This window comes from Drosophila serrata, unplaced genomic scaffold (genome assembly GCF_035046125.1).
Source record: "Drosophila serrata isolate PLE 108 unplaced genomic scaffold, ASM3504612v1 contig_276, whole genome shotgun sequence".
In the NCBI taxonomy this organism is placed as follows: Eukaryota; Metazoa; Arthropoda; class Insecta; order Diptera; family Drosophilidae; genus Drosophila; species Drosophila serrata.
Window position 1 is genome coordinate 946,098 of NW_028257174.1, and position 19,787 is coordinate 965,884.

General features: G+C 31.0%; 2 protein-coding genes across 5 annotated transcripts in view; one reads left to right on the top strand and one right to left on the bottom strand.

The window, feature by feature from the left end:
- Positions 1-19,787, top strand: part of LOC147643180 (uncharacterized) — a 335,120-nt gene that overhangs the window by 17,364 nt on the left and 297,969 nt on the right. For all 4 annotated transcript variants that reach the window (XR_015272242.1, XR_015272243.1, XM_086835374.1 and 1 more), the window contains exons 2-3: positions 9,708-10,309; positions 10,935-11,041. The gene's annotated coding sequence lies outside the window, so the exon portion shown is untranslated. The remainder of the gene's footprint in view (positions 1-9,707; positions 10,310-10,934; positions 11,042-19,787) is intronic.
- Cda4 (chitin deacetylase Cda4) overlaps positions 7,462-19,787 on the bottom strand; it is a 61,908-nt gene continuing 49,582 nt past the window's right edge. Inside the window, exons 6-8 of the mRNA XM_020947990.2 lie at positions 17,285-17,504; positions 14,755-15,140; positions 7,462-8,054 (exon numbers count right to left, since the gene is read on the bottom strand). Coding sequence (XP_020803649.2) covers positions 7,727-8,054; positions 14,755-15,140; positions 17,285-17,504 — 934 coding nt within the window. The 3' untranslated portion in view covers positions 7,462-7,726. The remainder of the gene's footprint in view (positions 8,055-14,754; positions 15,141-17,284; positions 17,505-19,787) is intronic.

A 19,787-nucleotide genomic window follows, 5' to 3' on the forward strand; every position in this document is an offset into this window, starting at 1 on the left:
AAAGAAATTTAAATATATATATAGAGATAAATAGAAATGAATATAAATACTTAAAATTTAATATATATACTTAAAAAAAATTAAAATAAATATATACAAAATATAGAAATATAAAAAAAATATATAAAAATATATAGAAATATATGGAAATATAAGAAAATATTTAAAAATACTTAAAAATATTTAGATAAATAAAATAATATAGATATAGAAATGAATAGCACTAAAAAAAGATATATAAGAATATAAAATCTATAAAAATAAACGAATATAAAGGCAGGCTCTAGAGAGTTGATTTTGCAAAATATATTATTATAAAACTAACCCAATTTTTGGTATACAAAATACTAAACAATTTCTTGATATATTTTTCTAATTAGCAAATATTTATATTCTACATTTCTTATTTTCTTGACCTTAATTTAAACTCAGAAAATTACTACAAAATAAACTAAACAAAACTTAAGATGAAAAACAACTTGAATAATCATTATTTTTAAGTCAAGGATTTCCAACTTTTGATTAACTTTGAATAATATTTTGCATTACATTTATTACATTTATATATGCATATATATTTTTATGTTTATATTTATTTTTATGTTTATATTAAAACCCTTTACAAATGTTTACATATTTTATTTTTATATTTATATTAAAACCCTATACAAATGTATCTATATATTTTTTTTTTATTTATATTAAGCCCCTTTATAAATATATATATATATTTTTGTTTTAATATTTTTTTTATTAATATTAAAACCCTTTACAAATTTATATAGATATTTTTTTATATTTCCATTTATATTAATATACATAAAAATCCCTTTTACAAAATCACTCATTTGTGTTACCTTTTCCCTTTGACAAACTTAAAGTTGGGGAAAACCCAATTTAATTGCTACACAAATTGCGTAACTGTTGCAAAACTGACAAATATGAGGAGCATTTTCACCGCACACATATCTGCCACTTTCTTTTGCTTTCCCTCAATTCTTTTTGGGATTTTTCTCTTCCTTTTTTTTTGTTTTCTTGATTTTCCTCAACCGCAATGTCACGTGCCAGTGTGTGTGTGTGTGTTTGCAAAAAGGGGGCGTGACAAAAGGCGACGGGTTAATTGTTAAGCGGCGTGTGACTTTTCCAGCCACAACTCTCAAGCCGCTCGCACATATCACACATACATATGCATAGCCGGAAAATGCCACACGAATATGATGTCAAGAGCGTAATTATTGAATTACATGACAAATACACACACACAGACAAACACTATTAAAAAATGAGGGGAGAAAAATCTACAAAAGGAAGCCGAATTTTCTATATACTTATTGGTAAAAATAAAATTATGAGAAAGTAAAAGGAAAATAACTTAAAAATGGGGAAAGTTATGAAACATTGAATAAATGTTTGTGAAATAAATATTAAAAATAAATGGTTAAAGCAAAGTAACTTATATATCATATATAATTAAGCTAAGAAGACTTTAATTAATTACATAATTTTGATAGAAATAAAAATATGAGAAAGTAAAAGAAAAATAAGTTAAGTATGGGGAAAGTTATGAAACATTAAAGTAAAGTTTGTATAAAAATATTTAAAAAATGAAAACAATATAGTAACTTAAATAAAATATATAATAAAGCTAAGAAGACTTTAATTACTTAAATCTTTTTGATAGAAATAAAAATATGAGAAAGTAAATTGAAAAGTAATTTAAGAATGGAGAAATTCATGAATTCATCATTGAACTAAATTTTTCTAAATTAAATATTTTAAAAATTGTTTAGAGCATATTAAAATAAATATAAAATATCTTATGAAGCTTAGACAACTTTAATTAATATTTTAATAAACAAATTTATTATTAAATCAAGTCAAAGAAAATAATAGAATCAGTGAAAGTTTAGGTAAACAGTATAATAAAAATTTAATATAATCAAGAAATATGTCAAGAACTTTAATAAAGTTATCTAGTTTTTCATGTAAATTAAAATTAAATTAAATTAAAATTAAAAATAAAGCATTCCCAAATAAAAAAAAATATATAAAATATAATAGAATCAATTAAAGTTCAGGAAATTACTCTTAAAATTGAATATATCTAATAACCAAAAAATGCAAATAAACTCAAATAAAGATATCTAGTTTTTGTCGTAAATTATATTTCGAATTAAAAATTAATTAAAAAATTTAATTTAAATTACTTTTCTAATTATAAATTAAATCATTAATCAATTAAAATGCAAAAAAAAAATCTAGAAAATGTTTTCTTCTTAACTTTTTCTTTAAAGAAATCTTTAGATAAATAATATTTACGAATATATTTAAATATGAATAATACATAAAGAAAAGGCTTTAACTTAAATCTCAGTATATATAAAATATAAGAAATATATATAATATATAATTTATAAAGTATACGTTATATAGTCATTACAAAAATGAAAATCCTCGGAAAACTGAAAAGGCAAAGAAAGTGAAAAGAAAAGAGGGGAAAACATGGTGGGGGGGAAAAAAGGATGTTGGGTCGTAAAAAAGTCAGGTGGCACATGTAGAGACTTGGTAATATTATGCAATATAAAGTGGCAACTTGTAAATGTGTAAAAATGGCTGTTACAACAGTAAATGCATGTGCATGTGTGTGTATGAGTGTTGTGTGTGTGAGTGTCGCGCAAATAACAAAAAACCAAAACACGGCCATCCGGTTACCTGACACCAACAAGCAGCAGCAGCAGCAGGAGAAGCTTTGCCGGTAATGGTAACGGTAACTGGCACGTCCGTGGGCGTCTGTAGCCACGCCCCCACTCTTCACACACACACACGCACACACGCACAGTACACACACACACACAAACACACAGAGAGACATTCGTTTATGCGGTTAAAGTAGTGGCAAAAGTAGTAGCCACCAGGAAAAAAAAAAGAAAGTGGAGATAGGGAGAGAGAGAGAGAGAGTAGCAGGCATTCAACAAGCCTCATACACTGACAGAAAATGTGTAAAGAAAATTATAAAAAATTAAAGTACGAATAGACAATTGAAATAAGAAATTTATAAGCAAATCTTAACAGACCTGGGAAACATTCATTTAATAAAGGACACTTTTTTTTAGGTAAATTCACATTAAAAAATTAATTTTCTAAGTTAAATTTGATTGTGTAATAGCTTAATTAAAAATTATTTGTCTCTGTTAAATTGGTTTGTGTAATAACTTAATTAAATTGAAGCAATTTTATGCCCTTGCAGGGTATTATTTTTGCAGTCAGAAGCTTAAAACTAAATGAAGGAGTCATTTCCGACCCTATAAATCATATATATTCTTGATCAGCATCAACAGCAGAATCGATCTAGATATGCCCGGAAGGAAAAAAAAAATTTCGAAATTTTTTCATAACTTTTACAACTGTAAAAAATGTTGACCAAAAATTTAATTTTCTAAATTTTAAAACTTAATATGCAGATTTGTTTACATTTTTAAAACTAGCACAGAACAGCAATCCGAATTGAAATTAATTTATTTTTGGCTTAGTTATGCAATTTGAAAAACTCTGATTTACCTATAAAATATATTCATATTAAAATATAGCTAAAATCGATTAAAAAAAGTTCAGGAGTTCTGACCCTATAAACTATATATTCTTGATCAGCATCAAAAGGCGAATCTTTCTAGATATCTCCGTAAAAAAAGGAAAGGGGTTCAACGTTAAAACTTAAAAAATTGATAATATTTTGAATGTTTTAACATTTTTAATGAAGTATGCAAATTTGTTAACCTAAAAGAAAACATAATAGAAAAGCTTTCCAAATTAAAATTAGGGCATTTTTGGCTTAGTTTTGATATTTAAAAAAACGTTGATTAACCCAAAAAATTAGCATATAAAAATATAAATTTAATATTCCTAATCTACTAATTATTATAAATTTAAATAACCCTTTAATAATTTTTATAACTGAATTTAAAATAATTTTTATTTAATATTTAAAATTATTCTAAATTGCTTTAAATTGAATTTCTGAAATATTTATATAAATTCCCAAGCATGTGTATATATTTTTTTTGCAGTGTAAGCTTGCCCCACTACTGCTGCCATATGTGCACGAATGTGTGTGTGTGTTGTGTGTGTGTGTGGGCGCGTGCCTTTTGGCGTCCATGTGGTGACACACACTCACACACACACACTTACACACACATATGCAAGCTATTCGCATATGCATAGAAAGAAATGTTTACCTTATATTATCCCCACTTTCCGCAAATTCCAGGTGTGTGCGAGTGTGTGTGAGTGTGTGTGCTTGGTGTCCTCACAAAACTTTGTCATTTAGTTAGGTGTAAGTTAGTTTTTTGGCTTAGTACCGGGCCAACACTTTAAGCAAAGAGAGAAAGAGTGAACGTGGCCAAAAGGAGGTGGTTGCAAAACTAAAAAAAAAATAAAAACCGGGATAAAAAGGCGGCCAAAAAAGGGGGGTGGCAGAGACAGAGGAGGGAGAGGGGAGGGGGGAGGTGCACCGCATAGAGTTACCTTAATTTAGTGCAGTTTGCAAAATATGCGTACGTGTAGAAAGAAGCACACACACACACACACACACACAGATCTCTGGCACACAGTTGCAGAGCGAAAAGTTGCACTTTCCATTAAATCAAACACTTGGCGAAACATATGATCGGAAAAGTTACCGAATGAGTCATGGCAATGGGTCCTGGGAAATGAGTAACACCATCAAAATGTCTGATAAACTTTAAACTTTTTTAACTTTAAGCACTTGCTATTACAGCTGCAGGTTACCCTCATCATTCAAAATATAAAAAAAAGAAATTAAAGAACAAGAAATTCATATAAATCAAATGAAGGATAAAGAAGTCCTTGTGACTTGATCAGACATGCTGCTTTGAATATTATCGATAGGTTAACGATAGCTTGGCTTGTGGAGCCCCATCTCAAATTGCATATCGATTAACCAATTAATCGTTTAATTTTTAAATCTATCGAAATATCATTATTTTAAAAAGAAATTCCTATAAATCATAGAAGTCTTAAGAGGTCCTTTGGCATGATTCGTTTGATTTGCCATTAAGTTGAATATATTCTTCATTTTTTTTGAAGTCTCCTAGATTAATTATCAATAAATTAGCTAATGTTTTATTGTGTGAAGGCTTAAATCTAATGGCTGATTAATCAACCAATTAATCGTTTAGATTTAAATCTATCTAAATACTCCCCCTCAAAGCTATTTATATTCTATATAAATAAAAACACATTAAAACACTCCATTCTCTGGACAAAAATGGGGTTGGCATAAATACGGGGCAACAAATTTTCAATTACTTGTTTGGGATAATATTTTTGGGGAAATGCAATTTGTCTGACTAACTTTATTCATTCATTTTGGGGCTAGAAGTTGCTGCCGGCACACACTCACACACACACACGCTGGGCAAACATCAGCAATGAATGCACTTTCATGTCCTGTTTCCTTCCCAATCTGTGTGTGTGTGTGTGTGTGTGAAAGCCCATGTTTGCTTGTGTTTGTAGTTTTGTTCCGAAAAACAAAAAACTTTTGCAAAACGAACGCATGAGACGGACAGTTTGGTTCCCTCTCTTTCTGTATCTGTCTTGCCATCTCGTTTACTCTGATGCAATTTCTGAGGGGCCAGTGTTGAGCAGCAGCCAATTCGCAGTGTTTTTTTTAATATTAAAATTAAGAATCTGCAAAATATTTAGTTCATTAAGTAATATTATTGGATATATTTATTTAAAACTTACTTATCATACTGATTTCTAGTGTTGGAAAGGTTTAAGCGATGCGGAAAACATTTTAATTTATTTTAAATTTTATACAAAATCGTAAAAATAGAATTTCTGATGCACTTTTCAACTGCTTTTCAGTTTTAATAATTTAGAGAAAAGTACTGCTTAGTTTAATATATTTTGAAAATTACTGAAGCTGCTTAATTGACAGTTTTCTTCGAATATTTATCTTCAAAAATGTATATTTTATTTACATATAATATAAAAAATTCAATAAATAAATTATAAGTAAAATAAGCTACTCAACACTGGCCTCAGGACAGGATCACAGCGACGACAACAATGGCAACGGATGTTGTTTGTCGCACTTTAAGCCATTCTCCCCTCCGCCTGGGTTTTGTTGCGGGCTGTGTGACCCTTAACCCCTTAGCGCCTACACCACGCGCACACTCACTCCCACACCCACACCCACTCACACACACCCACACATACAGTTGTAGAAACACACATCGAGCGTGTTCCTTTGACGCCATGCACGTTTTTTACCCCGTTGAAATTGTAAAAGTTTTGTGATTTTTCCCACCCGCCCTTTGGGCGCGCATTGTCAGCGTTGTTTGGATGCTTGATTACACTTGAAGAAATATTTAGAAAATATAGAAAATGTTATATTTTAATGGAAAACTAGTTTTCCATCTTACAGAATAATTTTTTTAAATTTAATTTAATGAAATGCGAGCCCGAGAAGTAAGGTATTTTATTTAGGCTTCTTTCTATATTTTTAATATTATTAATTTTAGGTGTAATTTTTAAGTCATTACCAAAAACCAAGGATAAATTTTAGAGAACTAACTGAAGTACTTTAAAAGCTTACTTTTAGATATTTTAAAAGTGGCTTTGTCTACTTGACTTCTAAAATTACATCTCCTTTATTTTATTAGAAATATTTTCTTCAAGTACAGTGATGCTGCTTTGATGGTGACCTGTTTTTCATTTTCGTTTTTTTTTTTTGTTTTTGTTTTTTGTTCATTGTTATTACCGGTGTCGTGTCTAATTTCTGTTTTAAATACATAGTTGATATTTGCCGGGCAAAAAGTTGAAAATTGCGCATTTGCTTTTGCTTCGAGGGCCGCCTGAATAATGCATAAATGCAATTTGCAAGTTGAATGGCTCTGTGCGGTCGCTTTATTTTCGGTGGACTCGGTCACACTGTTTTGGGAGATTCTGGATGGGGGGTGCGGGGGCTTATGCGCTGGTAACAGATGCGACACCCAGATGGCGCCAGCTGGACTCGTCGATTCGCTGTGATTTATGTCCGGCAGTTATCGATTGTCAGTTAGCATTTATGAGGCCACCTGAACGGCACTTTGGGGGATTGCCGTGGGATTTCCCCATTTTCCCAATTTCCCATTTCACATTTCCCATTTCCCATTTCCCATTTAGCGGGCTTAGGAGACGGACGTTACATCCTGTTGCGAAAAACTTTCCGCTGGCCATAATATTTTTTGGGGGCAAACAACTTTTGGCCGTCGAGCGGTGGACAAACATTTTAATTGAAATGGTCCGGGTAAATAAATTAGTCAGGGATTACCTCTAAAGTTAGTCAATGGGTTTTACCAATGTTATATTTATGTGCTGGATAACCTGAAGGATATTTTGGTGCTTTTTATCCGTAAGATTAAGAGTTTATTTTAGAGTAAACTTTCCAATATTGCGTTTTTTTTTTTTTAAATTGTCATTTTATTCATACAAAAAAATTCATTTGTTTTGTCTTTGCTTAAAAACTAAGAACAATTTGACACAATTTCGCTTAAGAACTATTTGGAGAAAAGTTCTGGAGTATTTCGAAATAGGAATAAAGAAAATATATTTCACTGGCACTTTTACTGATGGAAAAAAATCAACAAAAAAATAATTGGAGACAAAGTCAAAACAGAAAAAAAAGTGTATATTATTTAGAAGGCAGATTTAAGGAAAAGGTTTAACTAGATTCTTCGGGTTCATCTTCTTCACGACCAACATTGAAAATGTAGTTATCCTTTCCGGGTATTCCTGTACCGCCGGCATCACCCAGCCAGGGATAGACATTGGGGCATTCCCGGCATGTCTCCATGTAACGCGTATCCGTCAGATTCTGTTCGGGTATCTTGAAGGACAAAGCACAAGTTTGCCAAATGTTGCAAGGTTTCGGTGCCACAGCCACACTCTTGTCGCATTTCCACGCCTCAATTTGGTTAATGTCACGCAGTTCCTTGGGATCGGTCATATACTGCAGCATCTGGGTGACGGTCAGGATATAGACGTCGGGTCTGAGGGTGAAAATTTAAATATAAAATGATTTAAATACAAAAAATAAATATGGCTTTGATTTATTAAATATATATTTCAGATAAACAAGAAGTGAAGCTTATTTTGGGAGGCCATAATTCAAGTAAGGATCATAGGATAGATTATTATTTTTTTTTTTTTATTTACAAACTTCATTTGGTTTAAAATTTATTAATTACATATAAGCTATTCGATATGTAATTAATAAATTTTAAACCAAATTAAGTTTGTAAATAAAAAATAAATAATAATAATTTATAATCTAATAATCTATTATTGTCTTAATTTTTTATTTGGGTTTTTAACCAGCATTTTTCGTTTGAAATTTAAAAATAACTATACATCCTGTATTAATATATATATAATAAAATATGTATAAATATTTATACCCCTGAAAAGGTATTATAGTTTTAGTTAGAACCTTGAAACCAAGTGAAGGAGTCACTTCTGACCCTATAAATCATATATATTATTGATCAGCATTAACAGCCGGGTTGATCTATCTTTGTTTTAAGGGAAAAAAATTGTTGATAATTTTTTTAAATATTTTACATCGTTAAAATTCTAAAAAAAAGCAAATAATTTCAATTTTTTTTAATTTGTTATAAAGTATGCAGACTTATAAACCTAATAAAAACTAACATAGCACAGCTTTCCGATTTCAATTTTTGGCTTAGTTATGAGCTTTTTAAATTTTGATTTGTCCAAAAAATATTCATTTGATAATATTGTTAATATCGATTAAAAAATGGTATTTCACCTTCAGTCAAAAGCTTAAAACTAAGTGAAGGAGTCATTTCCGACCTTATAAATTATTAACTTGCCAAAAACTAACATTGGAACGCTTTCCGAATTAAAATTAATGATTTTTTGGCCAAGTTATGTGTTTTTTATACCCTTGCAGGGTATTATAATTTCAGTCAGAAGTTTGGAACGCAGTGAAGGAGGCACCTCCGACTATATAAAGTATATATATTCTTGATCAGGATCAACAGCCGAGTCGATCTAGCCATGTCCGTCTGTCCGTCTGTCCTTCTGTCCGTCTGTCCGTCTGTCCGTTTCTACGCAAACTAGTCTCTCAGTTTTGAAGCTATCTGAATGAAGTTAGCCTTCTATGTACTCTCACTCGTATATATGTCGGAACGGGCCGGATCGGATGACTATATCATATAGCTGCCATAGGAATGATCGGAAAATTTTTACAAAAAAATTTTTAACTTTTTCAGTTTTCAATAGAATTGGATCAAATTTGAGATATAGCCATTTTACTATACTCTACAATCATATCATCATAGGTGCCGTACAAACGATCGTTTGATGTGGAGGAAAAATGCAAATCAGTGAATGTAAAACTGCAAATATAATATGTATAGGTGAATGAAATGAAAGCAGGTATTACTTCATTGTTTTTTAACACAAAGATATATAATTTGTATTGTATTGTTTTTTATTCATAGAAGTTCTATCTGCAAGGGTATATAAACTTCGGCGTGCCGAAGTTAGCTTCCTTTCTTGTTTAATTTTTAATTTGTCAAAAAAACTGTCATATAAATAAATATAAATGTAATTATTTAAATATAATCGTTATGGGAAGTCAAATTAATCAAGATATATTTAACTTCTCTGTCCCATAGCGTATTTCGTGCCAAAGAAACAAAAACAAAATGCAAAGAGCAGAGCAGAGTCCAGCTCCATTCCAGTGAGCGGCAAGTGCAAAAGGAGAGCATGGAAAAGGAGAGCATGGAAAAGGAGAGCGGCACTTGGTGAGCGGCACTTGGAGAGCGGCGGAAGGGAAGCGCAAAGCGGAAAGCGCCTAGAGCGAGCATCATTTGCTTCGCCGCCTTTTCGACTTCGCACGCATCGCGATCGCAGCTCCCAGTTTCGCAGTGAAAAACTATGGAAAATGCCCAACAAGTGAAGGAAAACCTTAGGAAAAACAATAAATAATCCTTATTTAACGTGTTAATCGTGTTCGCAAAGAAAAACTCATCCAAACTACGCTAGAAACGATGGCGGAAGAAAATCGAAAGCGGAATGCGAAAAATCTAACCTCCAAGTGTTCGTCAAGTGCAAAACATCAAAGAAACTAACAAAGTGAGAAGTGAAATGTGCGAATAGATGAACTGCAGCTGCTATTAACAACAACCAACAACAAATCGTGTACAGTTAACGCCGGTTATTAATATAATTCTGCAAAAGCGAACGAAGAAAAGTTATTTGTCGCCGCCGCCAAAAGGTAAGCGACAAATTTATGTATGTATGTATGTATGTATGTATGAGAGAGTGCGTGTATTTTTGCGGGAAGAGTAGTGAGAGCGGGAGAACGGTAACGAAAGCGTTAGAAGTGCGAGTGCGCTTTGAGTGGGAAGGATGGAAAGATCTCCTCTCCCACTCAATTGGGAAACGGGAGTTGGGACTTTAACCCTTCTTGAGTATTTTAATTTTAGTCGGAAGCTTGAATTTGAGTGAAATAGTCTTTTGCGTCCCCATAAACTATATATATTATTGATCAGCATGAAAAGGGGAATCTATCTAACTATCTCCGACAAAATAAAAAAATTTTCAATTTTTTTTATAAAAATATTACATCTTTTATTTAAAAAAAAATCGACAAAAATTAAAATTTTTAATGAAGTATGCAGAATTTTTAACCTAATAAAAACTAACATAAACAGCTTTCCGAATTGAAATTAATGATTTTTTGGCCAAGTTATAAGTTATGAAAATTTCTAATTTATCAACAAAAATTGTCATATAAAAATATCATTAAAATTCGATTTAAGGAATACAAATATTTTGAGTAATGATCAATTGCATTTATTTATTTTTATTGATATATATTTTTATTTTCTTTTGACAAGTGATAAGTGATCGAAATATGTGCTTTAGTGAAACCAACAGAAACAACAGGAAAAAGAGGAACAAATTATTCGAAGATTTAAATAAATTACAAGATGTGCTTAATCCGGTAAGTCTTTTGTCAATGCTATTTATGATATATATATATTTCAAATGAATTATTCTTCGAAAATCTTTTGAAAAATCTATAATTATATTTATTAAACAATTTATAAATAGATATTATACACAAGAAAGCCATTTAAAATTTGTCCAAAAGTAGAAGTATAAATTAATTTAATATTTTTTGATGCCTGACATCGTTGATTTAAAAATTCTTTAAGGGCTTTATGAGGTATTATTATTATTGTTATAGAAAACACACTCCGATTTTGCATCACCTGAATATTTGCCCCAAGGTAAGTTGTAAGATGTAAAAAATTATAGCATACTTTTGGACATTTACTTTTTAAAATACATAACATGACGAAGAATGTTGTTTATTTAAAACAAAATAGTATTTAATAAACTCAAGAACTAAAATGTGAAGAAATATCCTTGAAAATATCCCACACATGTCCTCATTAGAAGGTTTTTTGAGGGGGTGGACTTTTTGAGGGCGGAAACCGGATGACAGTGCACCTGTAGGCCAAAACAAAAGAGTAATGATGATGGAGGGGCGCCAAAAGAAAAACTTTACGGCATTCTTTACGCATTTTCAGGCGTCTCATGCAAACACTAAACGCCGCATTTTCCCCAGGGCATTTTCCATTTCCCGCTGATGCTTCAGTTTGAGCCTCTGGTCCGAACGGCAACGCAATGTTGAAAGTCATTCACACTAATTAAAAACTTCGTACAATTGTGCGAGAAATAGTTTTGCAGCAGCAGCAGCTGCTCTTTCAGTTTTTCCCCCTTTGGCCAGATCTTTATAGTTTTTAACTTGCTTTCTCTTCTCTCTCTTTCTCTAATGCACGAAGGTGTGAGCCAGGTGAGATATGTATGAATGCAATTTTCGAGTAAAATTAAGTTGAAATTTTCTAGACTTTTGCCAAAAATGGCAACAATAAAAAGTTCACTTTTGTTGCTAAAAAAAAACAGAAAAGAGGAAACGAAAAACATGCACTTTTAAGCAACAGCTATCATTAAATGTGGTTCTTAATTCTGTATTTTATTTAAGTTGAAAATTCTTGGTTTCATTAAAATTAAATCCTTTACTAAGAAAAGATAATTGTTGGCAAAGTTTGAAGGGTTTGCTAAAGCTTTCAAAAGGCAGAAATAGGTTTTACAATTTATTTTAAGAGACAGATTCTGTATTTATAAAATATAGAGCATATTTGTGAAAGTCTAATTAATTTATTTAAATTTTTATAAATCTATTTCTTTGTTACCTATCTTTTATAAATCATATTCCCTGGACTTATATACATTTCGATATTAAATAATTATTTTCAAGCTGAAAATATTCGAAAATTTTAATTTTTAGCTAATTATAATTAGCTAAAGTCTAGTAATTTTCTGTTGCCAACTTAAGCAACCTATTTTTTCCTCCCCATTTTGACTTGTTTTGCTGGCCAGAAGTCGTTTAAGCCAAAGATAAGCCAACGTTCAGAGAGTGATGTCGATGACAAAGTGCGATTCTATCAACATAACTTCATTTAGTAACTTTTCTTTGCTCTCTCTTCATTGGCTTGTCTTTGTTTTTCTTTATTTTTTGTTTGTTTTTGTTTTTCCCGTTTTTCCTTTTGTTGTAGTGCGTTTTATCATGGCTTTTTTTTGAGTTAGCCACGACCTCTAATACCGCTGTATCCTGTTTTGGCTTTGCTCTTCCCTTTTTTTCCCCCTTTTTCTCTTTTTTTTTTTTTATTTTGCGCTCTGCCTGGGCCTGCACTGATATTTTTGCGAAAATGAAACTTTAACAAAATTAAACTTTTCTCATTAAAACGTGCGATTTTTTTTATTCGCTCCTTATCCTTATACCGAGCTCACACAGCTCCTGGTTATTTTTTTTTAAACGCTGACCGCAGCGTCGCCATTGTGGAGGGACTGGGAAAGGGAAAAGGGTAGAGAAAGGGAGAGAGTTGGACAGAGATAGAGAGAGAGAGAGAGAGAGAAAGAGAGGGAGAGAAAGAGGCGGAGAGAGTATGAGAGAAGGAGAAAGGGAGAACGGCGAGATTCCACCGAGAGTTGTGCATATGGTTGAGTGACTGCCAGCAGAATTGGCCATATGCACTGTTTAAAACAATTTTTATATAAAAAAAAAAAAATTAAAAATTAAAAATTAAATATTAAAAAGTGAACATTTTAAAATAAATTAACTTTTAAGGTAATTCTGCAGTTTATATTATATTTACAAGAATTTAACCAGTGACTTTAAAATTATTTAAAGAACTGAACAGAAAAGTATGCTACAAAATGCGACAACTACATTTTTTTTTAACAAAAGAATATTGTGTTTAAATATTTAAAAATATTTAATATATTTAACCCCATGTTTATACAAAGAACAAAAGATTTACTTTATTTATTTTGTAAAAAAATATATCAATAAATACTTTTAAATCTCTAGTTATTATTTCAAGTAGCAATTAACCTTTTAGTAAACATTTTTAAGAAGAATTTGATCAACAATTTTTATTTTTTGTGTGTTTTTAAAGAAATGCATTGAGTTTCCCTCAGTGTAAAAACCGGTATCAGTGTAGGGACTTTGAAGGGTATTCTCTCTTTCTTTCTTTTCTGTATTTTTTTTTTTAATGTTATTTTTGGTGAACTGCTCAACCTGTCGACATTGCACAACATGTGCCGCCATCACCACCACCGAGGACGCTCTTCTACAAGCAATTTTTATAGCAATTGCCAATTTTGCTGCCGCTGCTGTTGCTCCTTCCTGCTTTCTCTCTCCTGCATCCTTTCACCTTGCTTTCTCCACTTTCTTTCCCCTCCTATCAGCTCTACTACTCCCTCTCTCTCTCTCTCTCTTTCTCTGTTCGTATCTCTGTCTCGCTTGGCATTTTTTAATTGAATATAAAACTTGCCAGCGGCAATCGGAAGTGCACTGCAGGAAACGCCAGCTGCCCCCCATGTGTGTGTGTGTGCAAGTGAGATAGCTAAATAGAAAGAGATAGAAAAAGAGAGAGAGAGAGAGGGGGAGAGAAGTAGAACCAGAGAGACCGTTCCAAAGTTGCCTTTCAATTATGAAAAAACCATCAACAAAATAAAAACAAAAAAAAATATATATATATGTATATAAAATGTGCTGAATAAAAAATAAAAAATTTTATGAAAAATTGTGAACGAAGCCAAAGCCTGTCTAAACCAATAAAAAAAAAGTCTGACAAAAAGTAAAAACTAGAAAGGAAAATGGTTAAAAATATATACATACGACGTTTAACTGATTTAGGCTTGAATATCTATTCTGAGGTGAAGGAAATCTCTTGAAAATAATATTGAAGTTAAGCTATAAAACATTGAAGAATTAAAAATTAAGCCTGAAACATTATTAGGGAATATTTTAGACACCTTTAGAAAGGGTTTTGAAAGCATACATAGTTTGTTTTTTAACTATTTAATGATATTTGGTATTATATTCTCCAAAAAGGATTTACAAATATTTGATATTATATTATATTCTCCAAGAAGAATTTAAAAATATTTAATATTATATTAAAATTATACAAAAATACGGAAAATCTCTTGCAAATACGATTTAAAGTAGAAATTTAGACACCTTGGCAAAATTGTTCTTAAAACCAAAGCTACATCTTTAATTACTCCCTCTATAGGCCCACTTAATATTATGTTAAAATATATATTATTAAATTTAAAAAAATATAAGAAACTACTTACAATTCGAGGGCCCAATCCAGGAATTTATGGAGACCATTCTCCAGGGGTTTGGTCTGGAACCAATTGGTGTGGAATGGCATCATATAGGGTGCCTTATTCTGTTCATAGTAGCGGGAGAAGTCTTCTTGTAGCCACTGTAGCACCTCATCCTCATCCAGATTATGCAACACACACTGATCCAAATACGGACAATGTCCTCCCTCATAGCCCTCCACATAATGAGTGTTCAATGGGACTTCCCAAACGCCGGGGAAAGTGCGCGATGGACAGGTGCCGCTCTTGCATTCATGCGAGATCTTGTAATCGAGAGTATATGGCCACACTGGCACGGCCACTGGGGGAACGGTGATCGAACTATCGTAGATATAACCAAAGTCTTCCAGAACCTAAATAAATAAATAAATAAATATATATTATATATAATATACAAGTATAAATATAATAATGAATATAGATTTTAAAAGGTATTAAATATAAAGCTTAATTTACAAAGTTTACAAAGACATATCTCGGTTTAAGGTTAATGTTTTGATCTGAAACTTTGTCACAGCTTTTATTAATTTATTATTAAACATCATATAAATTTTAAAAGAAATCTGAAAATTTTTTAAGATTTTAGAAAGAAATATGTCTCTCTTTTAGATTTTTTACATATTCAGTATGAATTTATATACAAAATTTAAAAAATTCTTTGTAGAAATACCTTAAAAGCTTATGGGAGTTTAAAATACGAAAAAACTAACATTTTCAATTTTAAAAGAAAGAAATTTATTTATTTTGAATTTCTTTCAGTGTAAACTTTAATAAATTAACGCATTTTGCATAAAGTCGAGCAACAGATGGCTGAATGCCTATCGGCATTGTCCCATCGCAATGTGTGGGATATATATATACATATAGGCATATATCGTGGATATATATACACACTCACTCCCCCCCCCCCTACATTCTCCATTATCTTAATAAAGAGATCTGCCATAGATATGATTTTAAATGCGTGAATTGGAGATTTAGGGCTGTTTTACGTATACGTAATATGGCTGATTTTCGCATAATGTGTTTGCTGCTCTTGAACCGCTTTCCCTGTGTGACATTGATGTCATGTCATGTCATGTCAACCAGAAACTTTCAGTACCCCCCACCCCCTCTACAAGTGTGTGTGTGTGTGCGAGTGTGTGCGTGTGTGTGTTTGGGGGGAAAACTGAGGTTACGGTTAGGTTGTGCCTCATCTGCCTCATCGGCTTCCCCACCACCAAAACTCAATTTCAATTTAAAGGCCAATCTCAGCGATGTGAAATTTAAATCAGGCAAACAACAGGCACAAAATATAATATTAAATATTTTGGGTAAATATAATTACTTTTTCCGGGTATTTAATTCATTCGTAATTAAGTAGAAAAATCATTTAAAGCAATATTGGTAGCTATTTTGGGTTTTATAAGCTATAAAAAGCAAAGCATTTGGACAAAAGAATTTATGAGTAAACTGCACTATGGTTTCTTTAAGTTTAATTCTGATTTGTAGTAATTTTTTCGAATTCAATTCGGTCTTAATTAATTATAAAACTAACTTAATAGAGTCTTCATCAATTTTTAGGTATTTAGGTATTAAAAAAAATATTAAAGCTTTTACAAGAAGTTATTATTAAAAATAATACAAAGAATTGTCAAGAATTTTCCTGGATTAAATTCTCTCTTAATAAGTTGGAAAATAAATTTAACACTATAATGGTTTATATTTTGGGATTCCTAATAAATGAAAAGTATTAAGAGTTTTTAATATTTGGTAGGGAAAAATATATTTTTGAAAAATTTCCTTTGATTAAAGCCTGAATTTTATTAATATTACACGTAAAAAGACTTTCTTGTTGTTAAATTTTTAATTATCAAATAAAATTTGTGCCCTTAGAAGTTGTCAATATTTGGTAGGGAAAAATATATTTTTGAAAAATTTCCCTTGATTAAAGCCTGAATTTTATTAATATGAGTGGTGTTAAGTCTTCCTCGTTGTTTAATTATTAATTTTTAAATATAGTAAGTCCCCTTAATTTCTAAATATTGTCTTAAAATCTTTCATAACCCTTATAATTGTTAATTATTGTTTTTGAATTTTAATTTTCTCAATCAAAATATTTCTTGCTAAATATTATTAGTGTCATTTAATATTTTCTCTTACATTTTGCCGTCAAAAATCGTAAAAAATCTTTGATTTTGATATTCTTGAGTTTCCCTGCAAGCATCTGAGTTGAAAATCAGTTCAATTAAATGGAAATTGAGTTCATTTTGACATTCCGTTTGTCTCTGTTCCGATCCTGTTTCGATTCTGAAACCGAACCCTCAGACAGACAGAAAGACAGCTTTAAATGAATCACTTTTTCGATTTTCGCACTGCTTCTGATTTCAAGGAATCGTCATCGCCCTCGACAATTGCATGTCAATTGATGTTGTTCATTGTTTGCATTTTTCTTTTGCGAACTCACTGCTGCGCCTCCGCCTGCCCATTGGGGGAATCCCCCTTTGGATCCACTCACCTTGTATTGGGTGTTGCGGCCAGGCTTGAGGAACGGAGCTCGCATACCGACCACATCCCTGACGGACACATTGGCAAAGTGTCGCAGGATCTCGCGCATGCCAATCATCTCGCCAACCCACTCCTCGTAACCCTTGTCCTGGAGTCCCAACTGCTGTGAGATGCTCTCCGTTCCGATTTCGTGTCCGGCATATCCCAAATGCTGAATCTGCTGGTAGTTGCTGTAATTGAGTAAGAAAAATTGGGGAAAATTTAAACAATTGTGCAAGAGATAGATATTTTACCAAAGCAAATTGGATAATAATTTTAGCATTTTTAGTAAGAGAAAAATAGGAAAAACATCGATACTGAAGCTACTGAATTCGATATTATCGATTAAGGGAAAGAGTTGAAAGAGTTCAACTTTTATAATATATAAGCAAAGTATATTTACCGTAAAAAATGAAGAGATATTTAACAAAAGCAAATTGGACAATAATTATGGGATTCTTAGCAAAAGAAAAACCAGAAAAAATCGATAATTAAGCTACTGAATTTGATACTATCGATTTAGGAAACAAAATATAATTGAAAAATTATAAAATTAAAATGGAATACCTAAAGGTTAAACTTAAAAAAGTATATTTACCCCAAAAAAGATTATACAAAATTAGTTTTTTGATTAACATCGATATTTTTTGTATTATCGATATACAAACACTAAGAAAAATCAGGAAAATCAGAAAACCGAAGCAGAAAATAGATTAATTTGGGTAATTATTTGACTAAAGCTTCTTTAAAACAAATAGCCCTTAACAAATAATTAAAACATTTATATAATGTTATCAATTGTGGAAAATTAATTGTTATCGATATACAAAACGATATACCAAATATTTATCAAGAAGAAATTAAACATTTAAATAATTATGCCATGCATTTCCATAAAATAATTGACGTTCTGTGTTATTAAACTTTATTTTCATTCAATAATACTACTTTTATTAATTATAAAAATTCTACAAAATTTTGCAACTACTGGTTGAAATTTTAAAATTGTTTTAAAATTTTCCTCATAAGAAAAGGATGTACCAGTTAGCTTCTGCTGGGGAAAACCTGTTAGCAAATCATTTTCACACTCAATGACTGGCTTAGCACAAAAGAAAAGCACCCAAGGTGTGTGTTGTTTTGTTTTGCAAATTCGAAACTAACTGACGAACGAGCACGGAACTCTGACTTACTCACACATTCGGCATTTTGCCAATTAGAAGAAAATTTTCGAAAACAAAACTGCACTGGGAAATGGGACATGGAAAATGAATGTGAATCTACCAAAAGGGGTGGTGCCAAGTTCAAGCTGTTTCATAAATAAGATTCATCAACGAATGAAAGTACTTGAAGAAAAATATCAAAACCATAGGTTTATGTTTTTTAATTATAGAATTTCAAATATTTTCCAGAAACTTTTTTGGTTTATTTAAAATATTTCAAATATATGAAATATATTTTGTAGCTTGGTTGCAATTTTGTTACCATTGTTTCAACTTTTAATTTTTGTGGGAGAGCATAAAAAATTGAAGTTTTGCAATGCCAAAAGCGAAACTACCAAAAAATATGTGTGTATTATATGAGTGTTGTGTGTGAGTGAGTGTTTTTGAAATATTTATTTCCTCAAAGGGCGCCAAAAGGGGGTTGCAGCTTGAGGGAAAACTGCTAACGAATAATGTATAGTTTTTTCGGTGCTGCCGCTTCTAGCAAAGACCAAATAGTTAAGAGAAAATATGAAGGGGGAAAAACAAAAAAGAAAAACTAAGAAAGAAAAAAATATAAAAAACAAAAGATGAAAATAAAATTATGAATGCTTTCTGCTTGTTTTTCCATTGTCTTTTCATTCTCTCTGGCTGGCACTTTTTCGTTCTGTTAACTCGTTTCATGCAACAACCAGCAGCAAACCATAAGCAAGAATGTTGCCTGAATGTACAAATATGTATATATATATATATATATATACTATATGTTATATATATATATGTATATTTATATTTATTAAACATTTGACTCGCTGTGTGCTCAGTGTGTGTAAATATTTTGCAATGAAATTACGCCCTAAAGTCAAACTTTTGCCCAAAAACTACGAGAAACGAGTAACGGAAAGTAAAAATCATAATGAATGCGAAAAGAGTAACTCCATGTTGTTGTTGTTGTTGTTCTTTTTGCACAGAAAATAAAAAAAGTAATTAGGAAAAATATTTAAGAAATTTATTTTTAATATTTAAAGATTTAAAAAAGATTAGTTAAAATATTTAAGTGGAGATGGAATGTTGTAAATTGTGTTAGAAAAAAACATGAAAGCATTTTAGCTATTTCCTTTATATTAAAATTATTTTATTTAAATACAAATTTCTTAAAGGGCATTTAATGATGTAAAATAATGTTTATTTAAGGTTATTTAATAATTTTGAAACAGTTCACGAGGACCTTAAATGTTGGGTGCTTAATGAAAAATGGGGAAAGAGATAAACAAT